General features: G+C 50.1%; 3 protein-coding genes across 25 annotated transcripts; 2 read left to right on the plus strand and 1 right to left on the minus strand.

Moving 5' to 3' along the window:
• The first annotated feature begins 5,871 nt into the window (after nt 1-5,871).
• MMP19 (matrix metallopeptidase 19) lies at nt 5,872-12,011 on the plus strand. Of its 2 annotated transcripts, none has more exons than XM_086400689.1 (9): nt 5,872-6,071; nt 6,369-6,454; nt 7,277-7,457; nt 7,692-7,907; nt 8,393-8,638; nt 9,496-9,624; nt 10,413-10,577; nt 10,738-10,865; nt 11,056-12,011. In XM_086400689.1, the coding sequence occupies exons 3-9, from the start codon at nt 7,286-7,288 to the stop codon at nt 11,359-11,361; spliced, it is 1,362 nt and encodes a 453-aa protein (XP_086256815.1). In that variant the 5' UTR covers nt 5,872-6,071; nt 6,369-6,454; nt 7,277-7,285; the 3' UTR covers nt 11,362-12,011. The 2 variants fall into 2 exon arrangements, with proteins under 2 accessions (XP_086256815.1, XP_086256814.1); XM_086400688.1 differs by having other exon boundaries at nt 7,327-7,457.
• A 386-nt stretch (nt 12,012-12,397) lies between these two features.
• Nucleotides 12,398-18,094, minus strand: LOC147372080 (transmembrane protein 198-like). Of its 21 annotated transcripts, none has more exons than XM_086400704.1 (5): nt 17,979-18,094; nt 15,385-15,644; nt 14,233-14,778; nt 13,633-13,790; nt 12,398-13,515 (listed from the first exon to the last, which is right to left on the minus strand). In XM_086400704.1, exons 2-5 carry the CDS (start codon nt 15,557-15,559, stop codon nt 13,357-13,359), a joined length of 1,038 nt encoding a protein of 345 aa, XP_086256830.1. In that variant the 5' UTR covers nt 15,560-15,644; nt 17,979-18,094; the 3' UTR covers nt 12,398-13,356. The 21 variants fall into 21 exon arrangements, with proteins under 21 accessions (XP_086256830.1, XP_086256824.1, XP_086256820.1 ...); XM_086400698.1 differs by having other exon boundaries at nt 14,233-14,814; XM_086400694.1 differs by having other exon boundaries at nt 13,633-13,793; nt 14,233-14,814.
• On the plus strand, nt 18,083-24,879 carry DNAJC14 (DnaJ heat shock protein family (Hsp40) member C14). 2 transcript variants are annotated; one of them, XM_086400686.1, is made up of 7 exons: nt 18,083-18,373; nt 18,628-20,093; nt 22,597-22,703; nt 22,903-23,010; nt 23,378-23,538; nt 23,621-23,723; nt 23,934-24,879. In XM_086400686.1, exons 2-7 carry the CDS (start codon nt 18,684-18,686, stop codon nt 24,142-24,144), a joined length of 2,100 nt encoding a protein of 699 aa, XP_086256812.1. In that variant the 5' UTR covers nt 18,083-18,373; nt 18,628-18,683; the 3' UTR covers nt 24,145-24,879. The 2 variants fall into 2 exon arrangements, with proteins under 2 accessions (XP_086256812.1, XP_086256811.1); XM_086400685.1 differs by having other exon boundaries at nt 18,083-18,181.
• Nucleotides 24,880-24,992: the final 113 nt, after the last annotated feature.

Consider the following 24,992-nt stretch of genomic DNA (forward strand, 5'->3'; position numbering starts at 1 on the left):
AGATTCTTAGTCAGGGAAATAGATCCCACATGCCTCAGCTAATAAATAAATATACATAAAACTACAGTGGTGAACACCCACTATCCTTAAGCAAGGGGCAAAAAAGGGGATGCAGAGGAGAACTCTCTTCCTACATAGCCCCACCCTGAGGTCAAGTGCAGCCTTCTCACAGCAATAGCCCTCTCCTCAGCAGTTGCTGACCGGACAGAAAACAGAAACTTGGGTCTTTTCCACAGTCTCCCTCCCTCATCTAGTTACTGCCCTCTTCAAAAGGGGAAGTCAGTGCTGAACTCCTTCCCTGGCTAACCCCCTATTGAACACTTTGCCAACACCAAAGGGAGCCAAACATGAAATTTCCAGGCCCATGACAGTCCCCAGACTTGAAGACAGATCTGTTACCTGCGGTCATGGAGTGAGAACAGGAGGTGAAAGTGCTCCCCGACATCCCACTTCATTTGGAAAAACTCAAAACAAAACAAAAATTGAGTTTTGTTAAGAAAAAGGCTGCTGTTTATTAAGAAAAAGGCTGATGTTCCCAGAAGGAGCAAAAATCATTTCTCTGTCATTCCAGATGCTGAAAGAACACTTAAACTCATTCCTCTCCTCCCCTCCTATTCCAGACGCTAGAATTTACCCCTTCATGCATCCCTTCTGCTTTGTGCTGGGTAGTGGGACCACCAGCCAGACCAGCAGAAGCCTCCAGCATCTCCAGGGGAGTCCTGTGGGATAATACCTTTGTCTGTGAATTGGAGAAGGGGAGAAGATCTTGATCTCCCCAATATTTGACAGGAACTGAAGGACTGAGGGATTTGGGTCTGATGTCCTGTCAAATGAGACAGTTCAAGCTAGTATCTGTGGGGCTGTTCAAGGAGCAGCAGGAGGGAACGCCAAAAAGTGTTTGTAATGGAGGTTGAGGAATCTGGGGGCATCCGGGGAACAGAATACACCGGCCAGGCCTGAGCCATCCCCAAGCCCCTTCTACTTCCCAGTTACTAAACAGATCCAGCTGTGCACAGTCCTGGCAAATCGTTTCCCATCTGGCTTCTAGGAACTCATGACTAATTAAAGGAGTGTGTGTGGAAGGGGAGGGGGTGTACTCTTAAAAACAGAGGTTTCCAAGGTAACGGCTTGGGGAGAAATCAATCCCATTTAGCCAGGGAAACTTCCCTCTTTCCTGACTCTCTCAGGTCTCCAAGGAAAAAACAGGCCAGAAGCTAACATTGTTTTTCCCACATTTCTCTAGATCAAGAGCAATGTCTAGGCCAGTCCTAACTTGGTTACACCGTACGTTTTTCTCACTTCCAGTTTTAGACCCCGGACTTGCCCTTTATATACTAACTAGGATGTCCAGCCTTCCAAGTCACCCCCTTCAGGGAAGGATATTGTCAAAGATGGGTGGGGATGTTTTAGAGACTGGCTTTTCCTGGGCTTAGAGACCTCTAACAACCTTTGCCTTCCACCCACAGCCCCCTAGACCCTGAACATTAGAGAATACTCTCAGAGTCTTAACCTATTTCTTGCTCCTACTGTTTAAAATATTTTAATTTAAACAATATTTCTATACAAACTCTTCTGCCACAGTCCTTCAGCAGAGAGGAAAACCAGTCTGCAGGATGGGATCAAGCCAGCCAAAGAACCAGGAGTTCTCTCAGACTTAAGTTCTCTTTTTGGGTCAGGCAGACCGCACGTCCTAACCCGTCACACACATTCCCACATGTCCCCCAGTGAGTGATGACAAATTCAGAGGGGAAAAGAGCTGAGTCAGCATGGCTTAGAGGTGGGGACTGGTGGCAGGGAGTCTTGATACCATTATGGGAACAGTTAGTCATGCAGTCCTGCATACACATCCAGTCTGCAGCTTCTGGCTCTAGGGGGTTTGTTTGGGTGCCTGTGGAAACTCTTGAGAGACTGCAAAGATCATGGCTTGAGCCTGAGGTTCTGTTGCTTCCAAGCTGTGTGACCTGAAATGACCTGTTAGAGACTCAGTTCCTTTTTCTGTGATCTCTTGTACTTGTGCTCAGTTGTGTCCAACTGTTTGCCACCTCATGGATGGTAGCCCACCAGGGTCATCTGTCCATGGAATTCTCCAGGCAAGAATACCGGAGCGAGTTGCCGTTTCCTCCTCCAGGGGATCTTCCTGACCCAGGGATCAAACCCACGCTTCCTGTATCTCTTGTACTACAAGAAGATTCTTTACCGCTGAGCCATGTGGAAGCCCTCCGTTTTTTGTAGAAAGTGATAATGCCAGCCCACAGGGATGTTGTCAAGATTTAAATGAGATAAACTATTTGGCAGCTTTTACAGTTTCCCTTTCTGTTCTCTCTCTGGCTCCTTAATGTCTAGAATGTGACTCCATCCCCCAGGGACTTCCAGGGCCAGAGTGAGTATCCACACTTTACCTTGTGTAATAACCACCATATCTCTTGGGCATCCCTGGATGGCTCAGTGGTAAAGAATCCGCCTGCCAATGCAGGAGACGCAGGAGATAGGGGTTCAATTCCTGAATTGGGAAGATTCTCTGGAGAAGGAAATGGCAACCCACTCCAGTATTCCTGCCTGGGAAATCCCAGACAGAGGACCTGGAGGGCTATAACCCTTAGAGTTGCAAAAGAGTCGGACATGACTTTGTGACTAAACAGCATCAACAACAACTATCTCTCTCACTAACACTCTAACAGATACTCTTAAACATTCTTCCCCAACTCCCGCTTTTTTTTTTCTCCTCTATGAGGTGTCTAGAGGGAAGGAGTAATCTGCCATCACATTCTTTTTACTTTACTCCTTTCCCTCTCTCCACAGCCTGCAAAGCTCCTGTCCCTCCCCTACTAACTTCAGTATTTCCTATCACTTTCTCTTCCATTCCACCCACCCAGGGCCTGAGGCTGGGCGGACAAAGCTGGAGCTGAGCTCAGAGCCACAGACAGGTTCAAGTAACTGCATCAAAATGTTGCTAATGGTTCTCTTTTGGGTAGAATTTACTGGTGGTTTTCATTCTCTTTCTTGCTCATTTTGGTATTTTCCAAATTTACTGTAAAGAGCAATGGATAACTTATTCAGAAAAAAAAATAGAGAAGACTTTAATCAGAAAAAAATATATAATTTTCAATTGGCCCATGTCCTGTTCTCAAAAGAAGAGGGATTGAGCGGTGATAGAAAGAGGGAGAGAAGGACAGAGCTGAGAAAAACCCTGCAGGGGGCTGGTTCCCAAGCTCTCTCATTTCCTGGGGGCATCAGCCACGATCACGGCCTCACTCGTGGCTTTTGTCACTCATCAGTTGGTGGCTCTGTCCTTGCTTGCCTGACCAGTCATTTGAGACTTAGTCACTTGACTGTGAGCCAGTTGAGTGCTGAGTGGGTCAAGACGACCAGCATCATTGAGGGCAACGATGAATCAGGAGGATCCCCCACCTCCCTCCTGGGGTGTGAAGGGTTCTCCAGTGGCCTGCCAGTCTTTCAGCCTGGGGTGTGGGGAAAGGCTCAGAACTGCATCCTACTGAGAACATGAGTTCAGTAACCCTTTCCCTCATTTCTATCCCTACTTCCTTGTGCATGTGAATGGCATAGAAATGTGTGATGCACAAATGATGGTGGAAACTGCAGTGGCTCCTAACCACTCACAGAAAAAAGCTCTAAGAGTCAGCATGGTGAATGGAAAGAGCATAGGTTACGAGTTGGCAGAAGGGGTTGAACATATGCCAGGCCAGTTAGGAGCTCCATGTCCTTAGTCGTTTCCTTCTTTGGCTCTCCATTTCCTCCATTAAAAAATGGCCAGACATACACACTGAGGAAACCAGAATTGAAAGAGACACGTGTACTCCAATGTTCATCGCAGCACAGTTTACAATAGCCAAGACATGGAAGCAACCTAGATGTCCATCAGCAGATGAATGGATAAGAAAGCTGTGGTGCATATACACAATGGAGTATTACTCAGCTATTAAAAAGAACGCATTTGAATCAGTTCTAATGAGGTGGATGAAACTGGAGCCTATTATACAGAGCAAAGTAAGTCAGAAAGAAAAACACCAATACAGTATATTAATGCATATATATGGAATTTAGAAAGATGGTACTAATGACCCTATATGTGAGGTAGCAAAAGAGACATAGATGTAAAGAACAGACTTTTAGACTCTGTGGGAGAAGGCAAGCATGGGATGATTTGAGAGAATAGCATTGAAACATGTATATTATCATATGTGAAATAGATCGCCAGCCCAGGTTCGATACATGAGACTGGGTGCTCAGGGCTGGTGCACTGGCATGACCCTGAGGAATGGGATGGGGAGGGAGGTGGGAGGGGGTTCAGGATGGGGGACACATGTGCACCCATGGCTGATTCATGTCAATGTATGGCAAAAACCACTACAATATTGGGGGAAAAAAAAAAGCCACGGGAAAGACAAAAAAAAAAAAAGGCCAGAATAATTATTCCCTCATAGGAGGATAGTGAGAATTAAATGGAATAATATAGAAATGGAAAGCTCCCCTGGTGAATCAAGCGATGAAGGATCCACCTGCAATGCAGGAGCTGCAGAAGATGCAGGTTCGATTCCTGAATGGGGAAGATTCCTTGGAGAAGGCAATGGCTAACCACTTCAGTGTTCTTGCCTGGAGAATCCCATGGACAGAGGAGCCTGGTGGGCTACAGTCACACAGAGTCAGACACAACCAAAGCAACTTAGCACAGCACAACACAGAAATCACCTGACACAAAGTTTTTTTTTTTCTTCTCATTCTACTACAATGAAGTTTAACAGTGCAGAAAAATCATATAACCTTGGTGGGTCCAAAGTAGGTTTTCTCCCCGCCTTTTTTTTTTAAGTAGGTTTTCCTAACGTAAGTTTTTCTCTTCTATGTTAAATAGCATTGAAGACCCTCTCTAAACTCTGCCTCCCAGTCACTCTCCCACCCTGGTCATTTGTCTGACAAACATTTATTAAGCACCACCGAAAGCATTGAGCTAGCCTGGAATGGGCACTAGGGACTTAGTGGTGAATAAAGCAGACCCTTAGAACCTCTCACTGAGCACAACTGACTTTTCTCTGCGCTTTTACTCAAGACCAGCACTGTCGCTGTTTCTCAGGACTCTTTGACCTCATCCAACTCATAGCCAGCCTTCACAGCCCAGCTCAAAGCCTGCCTTCTCTGAGAACCTTCCCACAGCCTCATGACCCTCAGGATGGGACACCTCTTGCCTGATATCCTGGTTCCCCTCATTTCAGGTATTTGAATTGATCTCACCCTGTCTGCAAACCTCCCTGAGGGCAGGCTCTAGACTTTACTTCTTCCTTTCCTAGTTAACCTCCACCTCCACACACACATTCCAGACTCATCAAGGGCTTTAAATAATGACTTTTTATTAAGGCAGACACAAGTAGGCTTCAAGAGCATTTGAATCTTCAGTTTGATCTTGGACGCAAAGAAACTGAGATCTCACCCTTCGTTCTTTCATCTGCAACCCAAGCACCTAAGCAACTTGCTTCCTACCTCTCGGTTTTATTTTTCCTGTCCTAGAGCAGACAGGGAGACGTGAAAGTTACAGATAAGGGGTTTATTGCCCAGGGGTCCCTGGGTCACAGGAATGCCCAACTTCAGAGGATGGCTCTGGTCCCTATTTCTAGTCTCGGCAGATATTCTGCTTCCGATCCTGGCAGGATGCCCACCTCCAGGACAACATGGGAAGTCTTTCTGAGTCCAGCAGAGGACCCTGGGGGCTGGGTTGGAGGCTCTTCTTGACTTCTGCTCTCTGGCAGGGCAGGGGTTAATGGTGAATTGCAACACATCTCTAGCCTGAGTCACCTCCTACTGACACTCCCCCCCAGTTTCCCTCCCTTGAAGTCTTATAAAGAGGACCAGAGACTGGAGAGTGAAAAGAGCTGGAGGGAAGAGCCACCCCCCCGACCTAGCCCTGCTCCCTCAGGCTCCCAGGATTCTCAGAGCGGAGGGCACAAACTCTGAAGCTCTTGCCTGGTGGGACCATGAACTGGCAGCGGCTGTGGCTGGGCTTCCTACTCCCACTGACCGTCTCATGCCGGGCTGTGGGGCCTGGAGAGAAGGAGGCAGCTGTGGTGAGTCTCCTGGGAAAGCCAGACCCAGGCTGGGGGAGGGATGGAGGAACTGCTCCTTAGTCCCATCCAAGCCGCTCTTCTGACCTACAACTGCCTGCCCTGCCCTTCGCTCCTCTAGTCCATGATCCACCCCTACCCATCCCTACTCCCTCCCCTCATACTCCCCTAAGATGCCTCTCCTTCAGTCCTTCCACATCTGTCCCCTCCTATCCTAATGGGCTGTTAGGTTATGTAGAAGCTTCACCCAGAGACTAATCCCCTTTTGATTTTATCTGCTGACCCCTACCCTCATCATAGGATTACTTGTTGCAATATGGTTACCTACAGAAGCCTCTAGAAGGACCTGACAACTTCAGGCCAGAAGATGTCATAGAGGCGCTGAGGTGAGAGATTGTAAGGTGCATGCCTTCAGGGTCAAGTTCACAAGATCTTTTTCTCTTCTCACCTTTTCCATTCCCCAGGCCCATCTCTGCCTGCCTCACATCCATTTCAGGGATCCAGAGAATTCGTGGTGGGACCAGGGGTGAGAGGGGGAGTCAAGGATGAGGGCACAGTTATTGGATTTTCCTAGGCCCTAAGCACTTCTTTGGAGGCTCCATCCCACATTATATCCAAAATACTATTATTTGGTCACATCCTGCAAGCAATGTAATTTATATGAGTTGGAGCTGAGTTGTTGACATGATGTTGCCTTTCAAAGATATTTAATCCAGCATTTATTTCTTTCTGTTTTGAAGTTTTCTTTTCTTATTTTCAGTCTAATGGGTGATTTCTCAGATATGTTCCCAGTCCATTGAAAAGCCACAATACTTGTGGTACATGATGGATGAAATTGCCCCAGAGTGGGTAGGCTGGACTGGGAACGGGGTGTCCAGCCAGGAGGGGAGAAGGCAGAGGGAGGACGGGCCCTCAGGTGGTAGCAGTGGTGAGAGAGTCTCAGAGCAGGAGTAAGACATTTCCCAGGGCAGGAGGAGGTTAGAAATTGCAGTAGAGGAAGAAGGCAACACCAGAGAGCAATTTACCCAAATAAGAGAGTGAACACAGGGAGGTGAAGTTGGAGTATTGCCTTCTATGCAGAACAGAAGAGGAAGGCCCAATTATGAGGACTGGATCCTGGAGTGATCCCATCACCTCCAGAGCTTTAGTGCCATTCTCAGTCATTACGTTGGGCAAAAGGGGACCAAAGAGCTATCCCCATTTCTTAGTCATTCCAGATGCCCCTGTCCTGCTGGACCATCCCTCTCCATCTTTCCAGAGCTTTTCAGGAAGCATCTGAGCTGCCAGTCTCAGGTCAGCTGGATGACGCCACAAGTGCCCGTATGAGGCAGCCCCGCTGTGGCCTGGAGGACCCCTTCAACCAGAAGACTCTTAAATACCTGCTGCTGGGTGAGAACTGAGCCTGGGAAAAGGGGGGGGTCATGACTCTGGAGCACAGGTGACATTGGGACAGTCTGGACCAGCTCATCGTTGAATGGATGGTAATCTGGCAATTGACTGATCACCACTTGCCTGGAAAGGTTGTTTCATGGCTTTGCTGAGTGAGTGCCCACACTCAGGGGAGCTGTCCAGAGCTGGCAAAGGTATCTGTGCTTCTAATCTATTTTTTGGTTCAATAACCAGGCCACTGGAGAAAGAAGCATCTGACCTTCCGCATCTTGAACCTACCGTCTACCCTACCATCCTCAACAGCCCGGGCAGCCCTGCTTCAAGCCTTCCAGTATTGGAGCAATGTGGCTCCCTTGACCTTCCGCGAGGTGAAGGCTGGCTGGGCTGATATCCGCCTTTCCTTCCATGGCCGCCATAGCTTGTACTGCTCCAATTCCTTTGACGGGCCCGGTAGGCACCAGCTCTCAGCTCTCCCACCTCACAGACCTCTGTCTCCTTGAGTCAGTGACTCTGGAAACTTAATGTCAGGCTACCCTCCTATGCTCAACTGCACCCTACACTCTCCAACCACCTTCTAATATTCCCTTGGGGAGCAACATGTCATCTCTCTGGGGCCTTACCAAGCCTGTTTCTTTGAAGCTTATGCCTTCTTCCTTGGCTTAAGTTCCTCTGCTCAAGGCATACTCCAGGGAGGAACTGGAGTATGTTCCAAAGACAACAGAGTGACTGAGAGGTAACAGGACAGAGCGATGGGAATCCGTGAGAGATCAGGGTTGTGGCAGGGAAATCTGAAAGGAGTGAGAGGTGTCCAAGAGATAATCAATCTACTTGGGGAGATTTTAAGGGAATAGAGTAATTGGAGTTTATAACAGGGAAGGGATGCTCCGCCCTAGGAGCCTCTGATCTCCTGCCTGTCTACCTTTGCCTTTTTCCAGGGCGGGTCCTGGCCCATGCCGACATCCCAGAGCTGGGCAGCGTACACTTTGATGAAGATGAGCTCTGGACTGAGGGGACCTACCGGGGGGTGAACCTGCGCATCATTGCAGCCCATGAAATTGGCCATGCCCTGGGGCTGGGGCACTCCCGATACACCCAGGCCCTCATGGCTCCTGTCTACGCTGGCTACCGGCCCTACTTCAAGCTGCACCCTGATGATGTGGCTGGGATCCAGGCTCTCTATGGTCAGTCCTTTCCCCTAGTCCTCACGAGGGTCAGTCTGACCAGTGTCTCTTCAAGCATAAAGACACAGGTCTAATCTTCATGGAGGGAAATGGCTTGGCTTCTTTCTCTTCCTCTTGCCACGTTATTCAGGCTTCTTCATTTTCAGGAGTTGTTTTTCTTTTTTTGGCCTCATTGCGTGGCTAGTGGTATCTCAGTTCCCCAATCAGGGATTGAACCCTGGCTGCAGCAGTGAAAGCCTGGAATCCTAACCATTAGGCCCCCAGGGAACTCCCAGGAGCTCTATTTCTGACACTTCCAGGTCTAATCTTCCTTCTAGACCTCTCTCCTCCTACACCTGCTCTAGTGGATGAAGAATGAACATTCCAGAAATCCCCTCTCTCCCTTTCTGCTGCTGCTGCTAAGTCGCTTCAGTCGTATCCGACTCTGTGCGACCCCAAAGACGGTAGCCCACCAGGCTCCCCCGTCCCTGGGATTCTCCAGGCAAGAACACTGGAGTGGGTTGCCATTTCCTTCTCCAATGCATGAAAGTGAGAAGTGAAAGTGAAGTCGCTCAGTCGTGTCTGACTCTTAGCGACCCCATGGACTGCAGCCCGCCAGGCTCCTCTGTCCATGGGATTTTCCAGGCAAGAGTATTGGAGTGGGGTGCCATTGCCTTCTCCGTCTCTCCCTTTCTAGTGCCTCTCAAAACTAAAACGTGTCTCCTGCTGGTATCAGTGTGATCTTTTCTCCCACCAACGAAAGCTCTCCAGGTTTTCATTTTCCTCTCTATGTGACCTCTGAGCTTAACTTACAGTAGGAGAGTGGGGAAGCTAGTGCTCTGAGTTCTTTTCCTGAGCAGTATTATGTTACCTTGCAGGCAAGAAGAGGCCAGAGATAGAGGAGGAGGAGGAAGAAGACACGGCACTCCCGACTATACCCCTAGTGCCCACAGAACCCAGTCCCATGCCAGACCCCTGCAGCAGTGACCTGGATGCCGTGATGCTAGGTAAGACCCTTTCCCTCCAGGCTTGTAGGCAGGCAGTGGGGCATGCTGCTGACCTTGAGACCTGGACAAATGGGAGTGACATGGGACCTCAGGGTGATCAGTGGAGGTTAGTCTCTAGGCAGGGGTTAGTGGCCATGGATGGAGGCAGTGGCCTGGAAAGGGAGGATTCAGAGCTAAATTCAAGATGGGCCAGGCAGGACATTACCTCCGTTGTTGCCCTGTGAGAGCCATTAAACACATCCGGAAATACAGCAAGAAGGAGAAAACAGTCTTGACTGGAATGTCTATTAGAGAGGGTATTATACCCACATGGAAGTACAACTTGGAAGCCACCTGGAGTAGAAGGTGAGGTCCCTAAGTGGGAGCAGCTATCCACAGGGCTGATTTGCTGTGAATGACAAAGGAGAGGCTGAACACTTCTCTGCTCTTAACAATCCTCTCCTTGAATGAATATTTGGGGAATCAGCCTGCCTGAGATACCCAGAAGTCTTTATTTGACTGCTGTCTTAAAATAAAAAATTTTTTTGGTGGCAGCAGGTCTTTGTTTCATCATGTGGGATAATTTGTTGAGGCACATGGTCTCTCTAGTTGTGGCTCAAGGGTTCCAGAATCCATAGGCTCAGTAGTTGTAGCACATGGGCTTAGCTGCCCTGAGGCATGTGGAATCACCCTGGACCAGGGATCAAATCCGTGTCCCCTGCATTGGCAGGCTTATTCTTAACTGCTGGACCAGTAGGGAAGTCCCGATACCTGTCTTTTTGACTTGTTGACACACCTCCTGCTCTTAGGGCCCCGAGGAAAGACCTACGCCTTCAAGGGAAACTATGTGTGGACCGTGACAGATTCAGGATTGGGTCCCTTGTTCCAAGTGTCTGCCCTCTGGGAGGGGCTCCCAGGAAACCTGGATGCAGCTGTCTACTCTCCTCGGACGCAATGGATTCACTTCTTTAAAGGTAAGGGCACTAGTTTACACTGTGCTACTGGAGGAGGGCCTGTGATTAGAGATGCCATAGAAGGAGGGAGGGATGAGAAGTTTCTAGAGGGTGGAACGGAGGAACTGAAAGTTATCACCTGGGGACAGAGGTGACTTGTTCTTTCCTTATATACTCTCAGGAGACAAGGTGTGGCGCTACATTAATTTCAAGATGTCTCCTGGCTTTCCCAAGAAGCTGAATAGGGTAGGACCCAACCTGGATGCTGCTCTCTATTGGCCTATCAACAAAAAGGTGTTCCTCTTTAAGGTATAAAGCTCAAAGGAAGGGCAAATCCTTCGTAGGAGGGGCAGGCTACCTCCCATGGAAAAGCAAAGACTTGCTCTGGAAGGAAGTTCTGCAGCTGCCATGGGCTGAGAATAGACTTCGGTGGGGGTGGCGGCGGGTTCTCTAAGCTCTCTCGTCATCCTTCTCTTCTCGCTGCTGACCCCACACCTAGGGCTCTGGATACTGGCAGTGGGATGAGCTGGCCACTACTGACTTCAGCCGCTACCCTAAACCAACCAAGGGATTGTTTACAGGAGTGCCAGACCAGCCCTCGGCCGCCATGAGCTGGCGGGACGGCCGTGTCTACTTCTTCAAGGGCAAACAGTATTGGCGCCTCAATCAGCAGCTTCGAGCAGAGAAAGGCTTTCCCAGAGATATCGCCCACAACTGGATGCACTGTCGTCCCCCAAACACCACTGCATCTGATGGGGACACTGATTCCTCAGTCACAGGCACAGACCATGCAGCCACAGGATAACACTGGATACCATTTCCTTGGGCCATAGAAACACCTTGAACTCTGGCGGCTCACCCAGAGATACAATCTTGGACATTATCCCCTCAGTCACAGACTTCAGCACCCTTTCATTCCCTGGTAATGTCACTCTCTCAGAGGCCTGAGACCTCAATCAAATGTCTGCTGCAGCACAAGCATGAACCATGGACCTCAAGCCTCTAAATGACCCAGCTCCAGTCACCACCTCCCTGTACTCTTTCCCTCCTGGTCAGTGACTCTAACTCAGCCTCCAGCTCTGTCCATTTCTCCCCCATCCTAGATAGCACTTCCAACTGTGTCATTTTCTCTCTGGAGGACATTGGTAGAAGACAGACATCCCTCAGGTGTTTAGCTGACAGCAGGCCACAGCTGGGAATGCCTGGGTCCTGTTCTTCCTAGATAAAGAACAAGGAAACAGCATGGCCAGTGAAATGAGCAATGGCTTTGGAATCCTTGAGAATCACATCAACTTGCTTGTGACTTTGGGCAAGTTAATTAACCTCACTAAGCCTCAGGTTTCCCATCTGAAAAATAAGGTTAACACCAATCCCGCAGGGTTGTTGCATTAAATGAAATACTGTGTGTGAAGTGCCTGGCACATTTGTGCTTAATAAAGATTAACTCCATGTTCACAGGGCTTCCCAGGTGACTCAGTGGTAAAGAATTTACCTGCCAATGAGGAGATACAGTTTCAATTCCCTGGAGGAGGAAATGGCAACCCACTCCAGTATTCTTGTCTGAGAAATCCCATGGACAGAGGAGCCTGGTGGACTACAGTCCTTGGGGTCACAAAGAGTCGGACACGACTGAGCAACTGTGCAAGCGTGCACCATGTTCGTAAGAGAGGACAGAATGATTCTTCCTCTGGCTGTGTGTGTGCCACTCCTATAGTGGTCTGGCCTGATAAAAGTACCTTCATCAGATCTTTAAGGGACAGAGGACTTGTCAGTATGGCTAATTCGTTGTTTGGGGGTGCAAAGAAAGAAAAGAGGAGCAACAGAAAGGCTAGACTCCCAGGTTCAGTGTTCAGTGTCATTTTATTCACATATTCCCATGTTCTTTTCCCCTTCCTTCATAACCTTGCTGCCCAGGGGAGGGACATATCTTCCTTCATGCTGAGGAACCAGGGAACAGACTTTGGGCAGGTAAATCAGGGGAGCGGAGAGTTAGAACAGGTTAGTGGCTGGGACGATGTTCTGGTTAAGGAGATTAGTGTCCCCTATAATGAGAGACAGAGAAGGCACTTGTCTCCCACACAGCTCTGAAGACCAGGCTCCTTTGGGCAAAAGGGCAAGATTCTGGCATGTGGGCCAATGCTCTCAGCTTGAAGCAAGAAGCCAGCTTTGAGGGACAGTGGGTGCTGAGCCAGGCAGTGCCCTGTGGTCTTCCCCACATTGAGAAGGGAAAGGGAAGCACCACGGAGGACAGATACCCCCAACTGAGGTAGGAGAAGGGGGCTTGTGTCTGGGGGTCCAGAGAGAAAGGCTAACCAGGAACTCAATTGCTCCCTGATGAGGGGCCTGGGAATCAGGGATCCCGGAGCTCCACTGGTGCCCTTCTCCCCATCAAAAAGCTATCAAGTGCTTTAGGAGCCTTCCTGATTTTCTATAGGTAGGTCCTATGAAAACAATACCCCTTATTTGATCATTGAGAGGCACTTTGAGGCGGGTACACAGAAGGCTATTTGGGTAATGGCCCTCCTTGGTTTGGTTTGAAGGGAATTAGGGAGTCAGTTACTTTAGGGACCAGGACACCTCTATTACTGGACAGAGGTAGGTACTCATACTTCCATTCCTCTCCTTTCCCCACAAGAGTCCTCTCTATCTGTCCCTGAAACATATCCCTACAGGGCTGGTCTGGGTTGGAGCACAGATTCCATGCCCAAGTCCAAGAGGTGGGGAAGTCTGTGTGTGGATTCTGTGGGCCCAGGTCCTGCCCACCTAGTGTTTCCAGGCCCTTGTTCCCAGGGTGAGGGCATCAGTGGAGGTTTAGGCTCAGGTCTGGGTGGGTGGAACCAGAAGGTGCAGTGAGGGGGACAGTGGAACCACAGTCAGAATCCAGGTCCAGGACAGTGTGGGGAGCGGTGGCCTGGGTGCCTGGTCCTAGCTGGCGCTCTCGAAGGCTCTGGAAATAACTCTGAAGGGGCAGGGCAGACAGGGCAGAAGAAAGGGCCTGGATCAGAACCCACCCTCCCTGACCATCCCCCTGTGCCTTCTGCCCCAGGCCCAGGGCAGCCCCCACGCCTCCACTCACTGGAGCCAGACTGTCGGCAGGGTTCCGTGCGCTGGCAGGGAGCTGGCGCCTGTAGCTACCCTCACAGAGCCCTGCCCCAGGGGAGGTCCGGTGCCACTTGGCCTCCTGATGACGGATTCGAAGGAGCTGGAGATGCCTTCGCTGGTGGCTCAAGACCACTGCTTGGGAGGGGACAATACAGACTCAGGGAGGCCTCTTTAGACTCTGAAACCCACCCCCAAATACACTCATACTCTAGAGAAACCCATTTGCTTATGTCTCTCAAACCTCATCCCCCTCCCAGTTTATTCTAAAGAAACTTTTCTTCGGAATCCTCCTACTCTTCCCTTCTGACTTCCCTGAGATCTTCCTTTCCTTCCACATCAGTCCCCAGTAACTCTTCCCTACTCCCCAACCTCCCGACAATTTCTCTTCTCATTCTTAGCCAGACTTTTGACTCCTCCAACTCTAACTTTTTTTCAGTGGCCTGCCTCAGACACCTTAGAGGTGTATCTTTTGCCTCTATCTTTTGCCCTCAGGTGTATTTTCCCCCTTCACCTCTTTAAGTCTGGGAACCAGGGACATAGGTTGTCTGCTGTCTATACCACGGTGGTAACTCACCATTGGTGTGGCCTCCATGTTCCTCATCCATGAGCTTCCACTGGGCCAGGGCCCCAAGGGCCCCCAGGGCTGGCCAGGTCCCCAGCAAGACCCAGCTATACCAGCAGAGAGGAGGCAAGGCTGGAAGTGCCTGCAAGCGTTGGCCCAGCCGACTGCCCAGTGCCAGCCCCTCCAGGAAGTAGTCAGCACAGGCCACCAGCACTGCAGCACCCAGCAGGGCTGTGCCCAGAACTGTGAATGGACGTGGCCACCGAAGTGTGAACAGGGCTCCCAGCAGTGCCAGCCCCACCAGCCCCCCAGCTGGTACCCAGGCTGAAGGTGGTTGGTAGATGGGCTCCGTGCCCAGCAGGACCCCAGCGCCCAGGGTTAGGCCTAGTAGGAGACCAGTCAGGAAGAGCCCGACACTGCGAACCAGCATGGTCACCAGGCCGCAGAGCAGTCCGATGCCGAGCGCAATGCCCGCGCTCACCTCCAGGCTCAGCTGTGTCTCTAGCACTCGCTCCTTATGGCACAGCAGGAAGATCACCAGGGCTCCTGACAGCAGGCCTGAGAGAAACATCACTGCCTTGAAGCAGCGGTAGCCTGGGAAGGGAGGCAGGAGGCAATGAGAGGCAGAAAGGGCTGGGTGGGGGAAGATCGACAGGGCTGGGCTCTGATGACTCAGAAGGGATAGGAATGGCTAACCAGAGGAGCAGAAGTCAGGAGCAGCACCCCCAGGGACCTCAAGGCCAAGGGCAGAAAGGGATCATCTTAGTGAGGGCAGGGACTTTTCAGGAACTGTGAGGGGATGGGAGAGCAAATCAGGAGGTAAGATGGATGAATTGAGGGGAATAAGTATAGAGAAAAGGTTTTGTCCTTTCAGGGATGGTAGATGGGAAGAAATCAGCGCAGGCTAATTCAGGTTACTGGGGAATGGAATTTTGAAGTAGGAGGAAGGGGAGGGAAAATGATAGTTGCTAGGGGTCAGAGCTGAAGGAGTGGGCGTGTGGGGGATGGAAGAAGAGCTGGCGAGAGCGGCACTGGATGCACTGAAGGTAGATATCCCCCGAAAGAGGAGTAGAGGTGGCTCAGGAGCAAAGGAGAAAGCCGGCGTCATCTCTGAGGGTGACAGTCTTGGGCAGCTGCCCCCCAGAACCCTGGCCCCGCCCTCACCGAAGCAGCAGTAGATGATTCCAAAGCAGCAGCAAAGGGCACACACCAGGGCGGGTGCCAGGTCAGGATTGTCGTGGGGTTGCAAGACACATCTCAGGTCTGGAGGCTCTGGGAGTTGTTGATTAAAGGGCCTGGGGTCAGAGGTCATGGCCAGGGGCAGCAAGGCTTCCTCCATGGCCGAAGAGAAGGTTGTCACAGAGGGGAAGATCAGTGTCAGCTCCTCTCATCCATCCATGAATGTCTTGAGGGGGCTGGGAAACCTGCAAGGGGGTAAGGGGACAGGAACTCAGGTGCCCATGAACCTCGAGGATGCCCTTCTTTTAAAGAAAAGCCAACTTCAGGATGGAACTTGGTTCTGCTGGGGAAACTGAAGAAAGCTACAGGAAAGGGATGAGAGAGGTCAGCTGTCTATCACCCTCTAAAACAAGGACCTTAAGTGGAACTTCAAATCTTAACAGGTAATGAGTCTTGGCTCCCTGGCTTTTCAGGGTGGGGTGGGAGGAGTAGGAAGTCCTCCATCTGCGGAAGGGGGTACTGCAGGCTAAAGGCTCAGTAGCCTGTTCCAGTTGAAAAGAAAGCTTGTCCCATCTACAGCTGGGACCCAAAATCATCCCACTGGACGGGGAAGGGTGGAGTTAGTAGAGGGGGGAGGAGAAGGAAGAGGAGAGAATGAGTCATGGTGGGGGTCTCCCAACAGCTGCTCCAACCCCAGAGAGGGAAGAGGGAAAAAAATCAGACACCAGAAGAGGAATCAAATAGAGACAGTAACTGACACTTTGTCAGGGTTGGGAAGCCTTGCCTTCAGGTGGAGATAGGGTTATTGGGGGAAGGTGTCCATCCAGCCACAGTCCAATTCCCACCCATCCCTCATGGACTAAGCAGGCGCCTTGCTCACAGGCATCTCACATCCTCCCCTTAGGACACTGGTGGGACTCTTTCTACCTTTCCCTTTCCCTGTGGTGTCAGGGCTGCCAGTGGGATTTGAACTCAGTTCCTGAAAGGAGAACACCAAGGAGGGGCTGGCATTGGGGGCACTAAAGGAATGGGGTAGAGTAGGTGCAGGCACTTCCTTTCAGCTGCCTTCTTTTGGATATCAAGATCTTAACAGGCAGGGAGGGGACTTGGCTTGGGGAGTCCCTGGGGCTCCTCTCCTCAATTCTTGGAAGTCTGGGGACCCTATTCAAGGAGAGATTGGGGAGGGGGTGTTAACTACTCACCACCCTGTCAGGGCTGAGGAAAGGAGGGGGTAGACGTGCTTCCCTAGACCCCCAGCTGCATCCCTGCCCAGAGTCTTAGGCGTCCGGGTGGCTGTCAGGCGTGGGCACCCCTACAGCCACTCTGTTCTTTGCTCCCTAAACTCTTGCAAGTCGTATCGCAGCCCAAGCCCCAGTGAGCTAAAAGCAACCAGCTTGGGGGGTGGAGGAAGGGGACAGGGTGTGTGTGTGTGTGTGGGGGGGTGACATCACGGGGCGGGACCCTCCAAATCTTTTCCCTGTGTGTGTGGGGGGGGACCCAATTTGCCTACTGCTCTAGGCTGGGATCAGAGACCCCCAGCCATAGCCGGGAGGGGTTTTTGGGGAACCGCAAGAGAGTTGGGGAATGGTCTCTGAATACCTATGTGCTGACTCAGCAACTCGAAACTTTCAAATCCCTTACTGGTGTCCCAGCGCCCCCCTACTCCGGCTTGGTTTCTTCCACTTCCCAGAGAATTGGAGTATTGTCTCCTGGAGAACTTGGTGGTCCGGATCCGGGACCCCAGGAAGGGGCTCTTACTGATCTGGGGCGCCGGCGAGGGGTTCAAGGGTAGAAAAACTTGCGGAGCAAGTCAGGGGTCTGGAAGGGGGACTAACGAAGAGGCGTTTGCAGAGCAGGGGACCGACAGAGGGTACCCAAGCCGGGTCTGCGTGGGGGCGGGGGCGTTTGTCAGCGTCGACCAAACATCTTGGTATGCAAACGAGATGCAAAGAAGCACACAGATAAGGGCAGTGTTTTTTGGCACTCCGCTCGGCTACTAAGCCCAGTGGAGCCACGCTCCCAGTCCTCCGGCCCGCTTCCTGACGGGGCCTGAGAGCTGCACCCAGAAGGGCGGATCCGGGCCGTGGGAGCTACAGTTGTACAAGGCAGTTCGCCAGCTGGGTCAGGCGCTGGGGGGGCCGAGGGTTGCTGGGAAAGAAGGGGCAGCGAAGGAGGTCCAGGGCGGGGGCAGGCCCGGGGCGTCCTCCCCTCCGCTCCACCCCCGCATGATACCAAAAGGCCTCCGTCCTCGTTACAGGCAGCAGGGAAGGGATCAGTACGGTGGTTTCTCTACGTTCTCTGATTTTGTCTGCAAGGGAAACAGACTGGGCTCGGTGGCTTTCCTCTATCTCCTGGACTCAGCAAAGCCCAAGAACACAGCCAGAGGAACCCTGAGAATCTGCTCCCAGTCCGCAGGCACTGCTGCAGCGCCCGCTTGCTCCGCTTCCGGTGGAGCAACCTTCGGGGACTCCAGTTCAGCACGCGGAGGGCGGCAGCAGAGGGCCCTTTAAAGGGCGGGGCCAGCGCTTCCCCAGGACCACCTCCTCTGGTTCTACTTAGCCTGTGGGACTGGCTTGCACCTCGGCAGACCGCTGTTACTTTTCCTTCCCGTGTCTTCCCTGGTGACCTCGGAAGTGGAAGTAGACGCGAATCGGCTGCCGCGGCGGGGACGGAAGGCGGAAGCAGAGCGTGAGCGGGAGGCGGAGCCGGGGGAGCTGCTCTCGTAGCTCCCCCTGGCCCTCGGCCCAGCTGCTCGAGGGGGAGGAGTTACCGCCACTCTTCGGTATGTTACCTTGATCCCTTTTACCCAGCTCGAGGGTTAACGGGTTGACTCTGTCAGGGGCAGTCTCAAGCTCCGCCCCCAGATATTCCTGAAGGGCCGCACGGTCCCCACCCTTTTCTGGCAGCCTGCGGCCCCCTTTCCGGTCGTCTTTCCCTTTTTCCTAAGAGTGACCCCAGGACCACACCCTTTGCGGTACCTCCCTTTTCCCCTGTTTCAGGGTTATAGCTTTCTGGGGAAAGAAAAAATAATAAGAGAGCTTGGAGGAGTTGGGGGGAGGGAGCAGCGTTGCCGTTAAATGTAGTATTGGCTTTATTGCTTAGTGATGAATGCCCCCGAATTTTTAAAACAAGGGAGGTGGGTGCATTCAATATATACCTAATTTAAGATTATTTAACCTTTTTGTTGGTCCTATCCTTGATTATCCCCACTTGATACTTTTGTTACAGGCATCAGAAGTCACCATGATGGCTGTGACTTAAAATCCTCAGGAAGCCCCGGGGTCATGGCCCAGAAGCACCCCGGAGAAGGAGGGTTGTGTGGAGCCCACCACAGTGGTGGTGCCTCCCTCAGGACTTTAGGACCCTCTGTGGACCCTGACATACTTTCATTCTCAGGACTCAGGGACTCAGCGGGGCCTGCTCCTAATGGTACCCGCTGCCTCACAGAGCACTCTAGTCCTAAGTACACACAGCCCCCAAATCCAGCCCACTGGTCGGATCCAAGCCATGGACCCCCAAGGGGTCCAGGACCCCCTCTGGCTGAAGAGGACCCTGATCAGAGTGAGGCATCTTCAGAAGAGTCAGGAGTGGACCAGGAACTCTCAAGAGAGAATGAAACTGGGTACCAGGATGATGGGAACTCTTCTTTCCTTTCCATTCCATCTACTTGTAACTGCCAGGGAACCCCTGGAATCCCTGAAGGGCCTTACTCTGAGGGAAGAGAGAGCTCTTCTAGCAACTTTTGCCACCATTGTACCTCTCCAGCTTTGGGGGAAGATGAAGAGTTGGAAGGGGAATATGATGAAGAGGAACCTCTTAAGTTTCCCAGTGATGTTTCACGTGTGCCCAGTGAAAAGAAACCTGCACCCCGGAGACAACGGCACCGTGTTCCAGCCAAGGAGGACACTCGGGAGGGTGGACGAAGAGATCCCAGATCCCCTGGTAGACATCGGCTGGGCCGGAAACGGAGTCAGGCAGATAAACGCAGAGGACTGGGATTGTGGGGAGCAGAGGAACTGTGTCAGCTTGGACAGGCAGGCTTCTGGTGGCTGATCGAACTGCTAGTATTAGTAGGGGAGTACGTGGAGACTTGTGGCCATCTCATCTATGCATGCAGGCAGCTGAAAGGCAGTGATCTGGACCTTTTACGTGTCTGGGTGGGAGTGTGGGCAGGGCGGCTGCGGGGCTGGGCGCAGGTGATGTTCCAGTTTCTGAGCCAGGGGTTTTGCTATGGGGCAGGGCTGTTCACCCGTTTTCTTAGGCTTGTGGGTGCTTTGCTGCTCCTGGCTCTGGCCCTTTTGTTGGGCTGTTTACAGTTGGGCTGGCGGTTTCTGGTAGGATTGAGTGACCGGCTAGGCTGGAGGGGTAAAGCCACCTGGATCTTCTCTTGGCTGGCTTCTCCCACCTGGCAGCGTTGCCTGATTCTGCTGAGAGAGAGCAGGCCCTGGCAGCAGCTGGTAAGAATAGTTCAGTGGGGTTGGCTGGAGTTACCTTGGGTCAAACAGAGGACCAATAGGCAGGCGAATGCACCTGTAGCTGGTGGTCGTTACTGCCAGCCTGAAGAGGAAGTGGCTCGACTCTTGACCATGGCTGGGGTTCCTGAGGATGAGCTAAACCCTTTTCACGTGTTGGGGGTTGAAGCCACAGCATCAGATGTTGAACTGAAGAAGGCCTATAGGCAGCTGGCAGTGATGGTGAGTACCCCTCTCTCTTTCCAGTTCTTTGTTCCCATATTTTATTTTCCATTACAATTTTTAGGTGGAGTGGAGGAAGGGACGGAGATGGCAATGGCAACCCACTCCAGTATTCTTGCCTGGAAAATCCCATGGATGGAGGAGTCTGGTAGGCTGCAGTCCATGGGGTCGCTAAGAGTCGGACATGACTAAGCGACTTCATTTTCACTTTTCACTTTCATGCATTGGAGAAGGAAATGGCAACCCACTCCAGTGTTCTTGCCTGGAGAATCCCAGGGACGGGGGAGCCAGGTGGGCTGCTGTCTATGGGGTTGCACAGAGTCAGACACGACTGAAGCAACTTAGCAGCAGCAGCAGAGGAAGGGAGAGTAGAAAATCAACTTGAAGATGAAAATTATCTTAAATTCTCAGGAAAGAATTGTAAAGGGGATCTGACTTTCCCTTAAAGTTTTGTATCATGAAATTCTTTTTCTCAATGAAAATAAATGAACCTGGTATAGTAGACAGTGCTGGACTCATTCACCTGGAATATCCAGGTGAAGTCCCTCCGAGTAGGTTGGAGAAGAGGCCTAGTCAGAACGCTTATCAGTTCCTCCTGAACAAATGAGGGGTTTCTGAACACAGGGAAATCCAACTGTCTTCCTAGTGAGGCAAGTGTGGGAAGATTGAGAGAGTACATGTGAGTGATTATTCCAGGACCAGGTGAAAGAAAAGCTATTTCAAGACCAACAACCAGGTTGGGAAAGGGAAGGCGAATGGGACATAAATCTTGGAGAGCCATGTATGTATGTATGTCATACACGAAAATGTTGGTGATTAGGTAGGATATAGGTGGTTGTGACTTAAATGCTTGAGGGAAATGGTTTAATACAAGCATGCAATCAAATTGCTTTTAGAAGTAGATATTTGATTGATATTTTTAGATATGATTGTTACTGCTATTTCTGTACAAGTAAAACTGTTAGGAATATAAGTGAGTTCTGCATGCTAAGTCGCTTCATTCGTGTCTGACTCTTTGCGACCCTAGGGACTGTAGCCTGCCAAGCTCCTCTGTCCATGGGATTCTCCAGGCAAGAGTACTGGAGTGGGTTGCAAGTCCTCCAGGGGATCAAACTTGCATTTTGAAATCTCCTGTACTGACAGGCGGATTCTTTACTACTAGCGCCACCTGGGAAGTCCATGACTATAAGTAATGTGTGTAAATTGCATTGGAGGACTATTTGAGTGTATGGAACTTGACTGGTAAAATACCAGTGTGCAGATTACCTCAGTGGTTGCACGACATGAAAGAGGAATGGGCAACCAGAGTTTCCATTAACCATTTTAGGTACAATAAAATACCAGACCTGAAACTTACCAGATAACTAAATTAGTTTGGTGGGAAATACATACCCCTTATTGGATGGCCTGGGTTATTCTGAGAGTGAGGAACAGTGTTCACACTCAAATCGTTACTAACGGTAGAGGTCTTTTCTCACCTTCATGTCTTTTAGCAGATTTTGTCTCTTGGGGAATGTCATTCAAAATTTCTCATTTTCAACTTACTTTATTGAAGTAAAGTTCCCTGAACCTTAGTAAAACTGTCCCACAACCTGAAGTTACCCCCTTGTTCTTGGCCAGAGTATCTGTGGGCTCTTTTTGGCCAAGCCATGTGGCATGTGGGATCTTAGTTCCTTAAGATTGAAGCAGGGATTGAACCTGCACCCTTGCATTGGAAGCACAGTCTTAACCACTGGACGACCAGGCAAGTCCCTGTAGTTTTTTATACAGCCTCTCACTGCCCTTATTAGGCCCTAACATGACCATTACTCGCATTCTGTAAGCTTGGGGATATGAGAGAGATGACAGCATTCTGCAAGAGACTAGCTTTATCTGTTTTTGGTGCATGAGGATGGGAAAAATCAGGGAACTGTAGGAAGTGAGAATATTATTTGTCTTGGAGAAAAGGCTGAAAAGTGGATTAAAAACCTGAGGGTCATGGTATGTTATTTCACACCTGGAACAGAAAGGCAAACCATTGTAGGAAGTTTTGAGTAGATATGAGAATTTGAGGATTGTTGGAACTCTATGACTGACAACAAAGTTAAAATATAAGAGTTAAGTATGTGTGGCAGGGTGATCAACCATCCTTGTTTGCCTGAAATTGAAAGGTTTCCTGAAACATGAAATTTAAATGCTAGAACTGGGACAGTTCCAGGCACACTAGAGTGGTAGGTCACCATAGTGCCAGATTCTCTGTATTCTGCTTCATGTGTATTCTCATTTAATACTAACAGTCTATGATAGATAAAATAGTCTAGGTCATGAAGCTAATGAGCAGTAGAGGCAGAACTTAAACACAGATCTATCTGCAGAGCCAGAGCAATTAACCATTAAGCTATATTGATTATTCAAAAGGGTGTTAAATAGGAAGTTATCAACAATAACCTGTTGATATGAGGTTATTTTGACTCAAGATGGGGAGAGGGTTGGAATGGATATGTAATGAAATCTGTTTTGGTAGGTTCATCCTGACAAAAATCATCATCCTCGTGCTGAGGAAGCCTTCAAGGTTTTGCGGGCAGCTTGGGACATTGTCAGCAACCCTGAAAGACGGAAGGAATATGAGATGTAAGTTGGAGCTAGGAAATTATCAGGTAGGGTAAATGAATAACCTTCAATAGCAGAGATCCCTGGACTTACAGATGAAGGCTCTCCGAGGCAGAGGAGGTGGCTTGTTTAGCTGGCCAAGGGCCTCAAGAGGCCAATAGACCTGTCTCCCTTTGTCCCTCACTCAATATCCTGACTTACATAACTTTTTTTCTCTCAGGAAACGAATGGCAGAAAATGAGCTGAGCCGGTCAGTGAATGAGTTTCTGTCCAAGCTGCAAGAAGCAATGAATACGATGATGTGCAGCCGATGCCAGGGAAAGCATAGGTATGATTTAAATAGGACAGGACTGGGACAGCCAGTTTGGGGACTGGTGACCAAAAACATTCCTTGTATCATTGGTAGTTGTGGGATCCAGATGGTAAATAAAAAGACCCTGACTTTCTACTTTTGCCATATTGTCAAGAGATTGAAGATGTGAATTACCAAGAAGACAAGATAGTATTTCTGGCTTTAAGATAGGTTGAGGGCAGGGCGTACGTAGGCATACATAACAACTGAGTGGTGGTAATTTTAGATGTTTGTCAGTAATCCTACTTGTCAGCCAATGAGACATCAGTAATGATGAGACTGTAGCAATGCTCTAGGTAGTCTTAACGTATTATTAAGGAACTGTTCTTTTGTTGAATTTCAGGAGGTTTGAAATGGACCGGGAACCTAAGAGTGCCAGATACTGTGCTGAGTGTAATAGGCTGCATCCTGCTGAGGAAGGTGACTTTTGGGCAGAGTCAAGCATGTTGGGCCTCAAAATCACCTACTTTGCGCTGATGGATGGAAAGGTGTATGATATCACAGGTATACTTCTGTCCTCTGGAAGTATGGGCTCATATATCTTCAGAACTGTGATATTTTGGCTAATTGTCTCTCATGCTTGCAGAGTGGGCTGGATGCCAGCGTGTGGGAATCTCCCCAGATACCCACAGAGTCCCTTATCACATCTCATTTGGTTCACGGATGCCAGGCACCAGTGGGCGGCAGAGGTAGGTGGTGTTTCTCTCAACCATCTATCCACTGTTCTAGTTCTGAATATGGTTTCCAATGACATGCTATTTAGGACATGTAGGTGTCTCACCATTTAAGTGTTTGGGACCTGACTCAGTATGTCTTTAACATATATATAAGTAGATGAACTAGATAGCCATTTGACTCCAGTATCTCTTTCCTCATCATGCCTTCTGTTTTCCTCTCAGAGCTACTCCAGATGCCCCTCCTGCTGACCTTCAGGATTTCTTGAGCCGGATCTTTCAAGTACCCCCAGGCCAGATGTCCAACGGGAACTTCTTTGCAGCTCCTCAGCCCGGCCCTGGGGCCACTGCAGCCTCCAAGCCCAACAGCACAGTACCCAAGGGAGAAGCCAAACCGAAGCGGCGGAAGAAAGTGAGGAGGCCCTTCCAACGTTGACACCCCTTCTCTTTCCTCCAATCAATGTCAGGGAGTCAAAAGGGCTGTGTACAGCACCAGATGGAGTTTGATTTGTTTATTTTTAAATATTTAAAAAAGGGAAAATTTTAAGCTCAAATTGTTCACTTAGTACTTTTAGGAAGCCCTGGAACCACTCTCCCTCCTCCACCAGCACCCAGGAACTGAATCTTGTCTTCTGACAATACCAAAGAAGTAGGGGATGTCTAGAACAAAGAACCTGGGGCCTGGACCTGGGCTGGACGGTATCTCCCATAGTGTGGGAACTGGGTATTTCCCTGGGGTCTGTATGCCTTTATCTTGTCTTTTGCTTCTTACAGCAGATGACACTCCCCCCTGACCCCCAAACGACTCTGTCTTATTTCTTGACTCATTTCAGGAGGGAGCCCCCTCCTTTGCCCCAGTATACTAGTTAAAAGAACAAGAAAGCATGTAACCCTAATTATAGGAGATACGTAAGAGTTCAGAGTGTGGGAACTCTCACCTTGTGGGTAATCACCCAACTTCATGCTTGTTGCTGCAGGGATGGCCAAAACTAATAATTTTTAAAAAACAAGATTCATGCCCTCTGCCCTTGGGTGAGGGGGAAGGGTAAAGGGGCTCCCGGCAGCCCCCTTATGATCCAAGGGTTTGTATTTTTTTAAGTTTGTTCATATTTGTATGTACATATCTATTTAAAGCCAGGGGATTATCTTTCTATAAATACGTAACTGGCAACCTGTATCTTCCCTCTCTTCTTTGCCCATATAGCTGGAGCCCTTTTTCTCATTTGAGAATCTTTTCCTTCCTAAGTGTTAGAGTAAAGGGCACCTCCTGCTGGACCAAGGGAG

Source organism: Bos grunniens, chromosome 5, assembly GCF_055505025.1.
Source record: "Bos grunniens cultivar Pamir isolate PY7600 chromosome 5, Bosgru_T2T1.0, whole genome shotgun sequence".
Classification (NCBI taxonomy): Eukaryota; Metazoa; Chordata; class Mammalia; order Artiodactyla; family Bovidae; genus Bos; species Bos grunniens.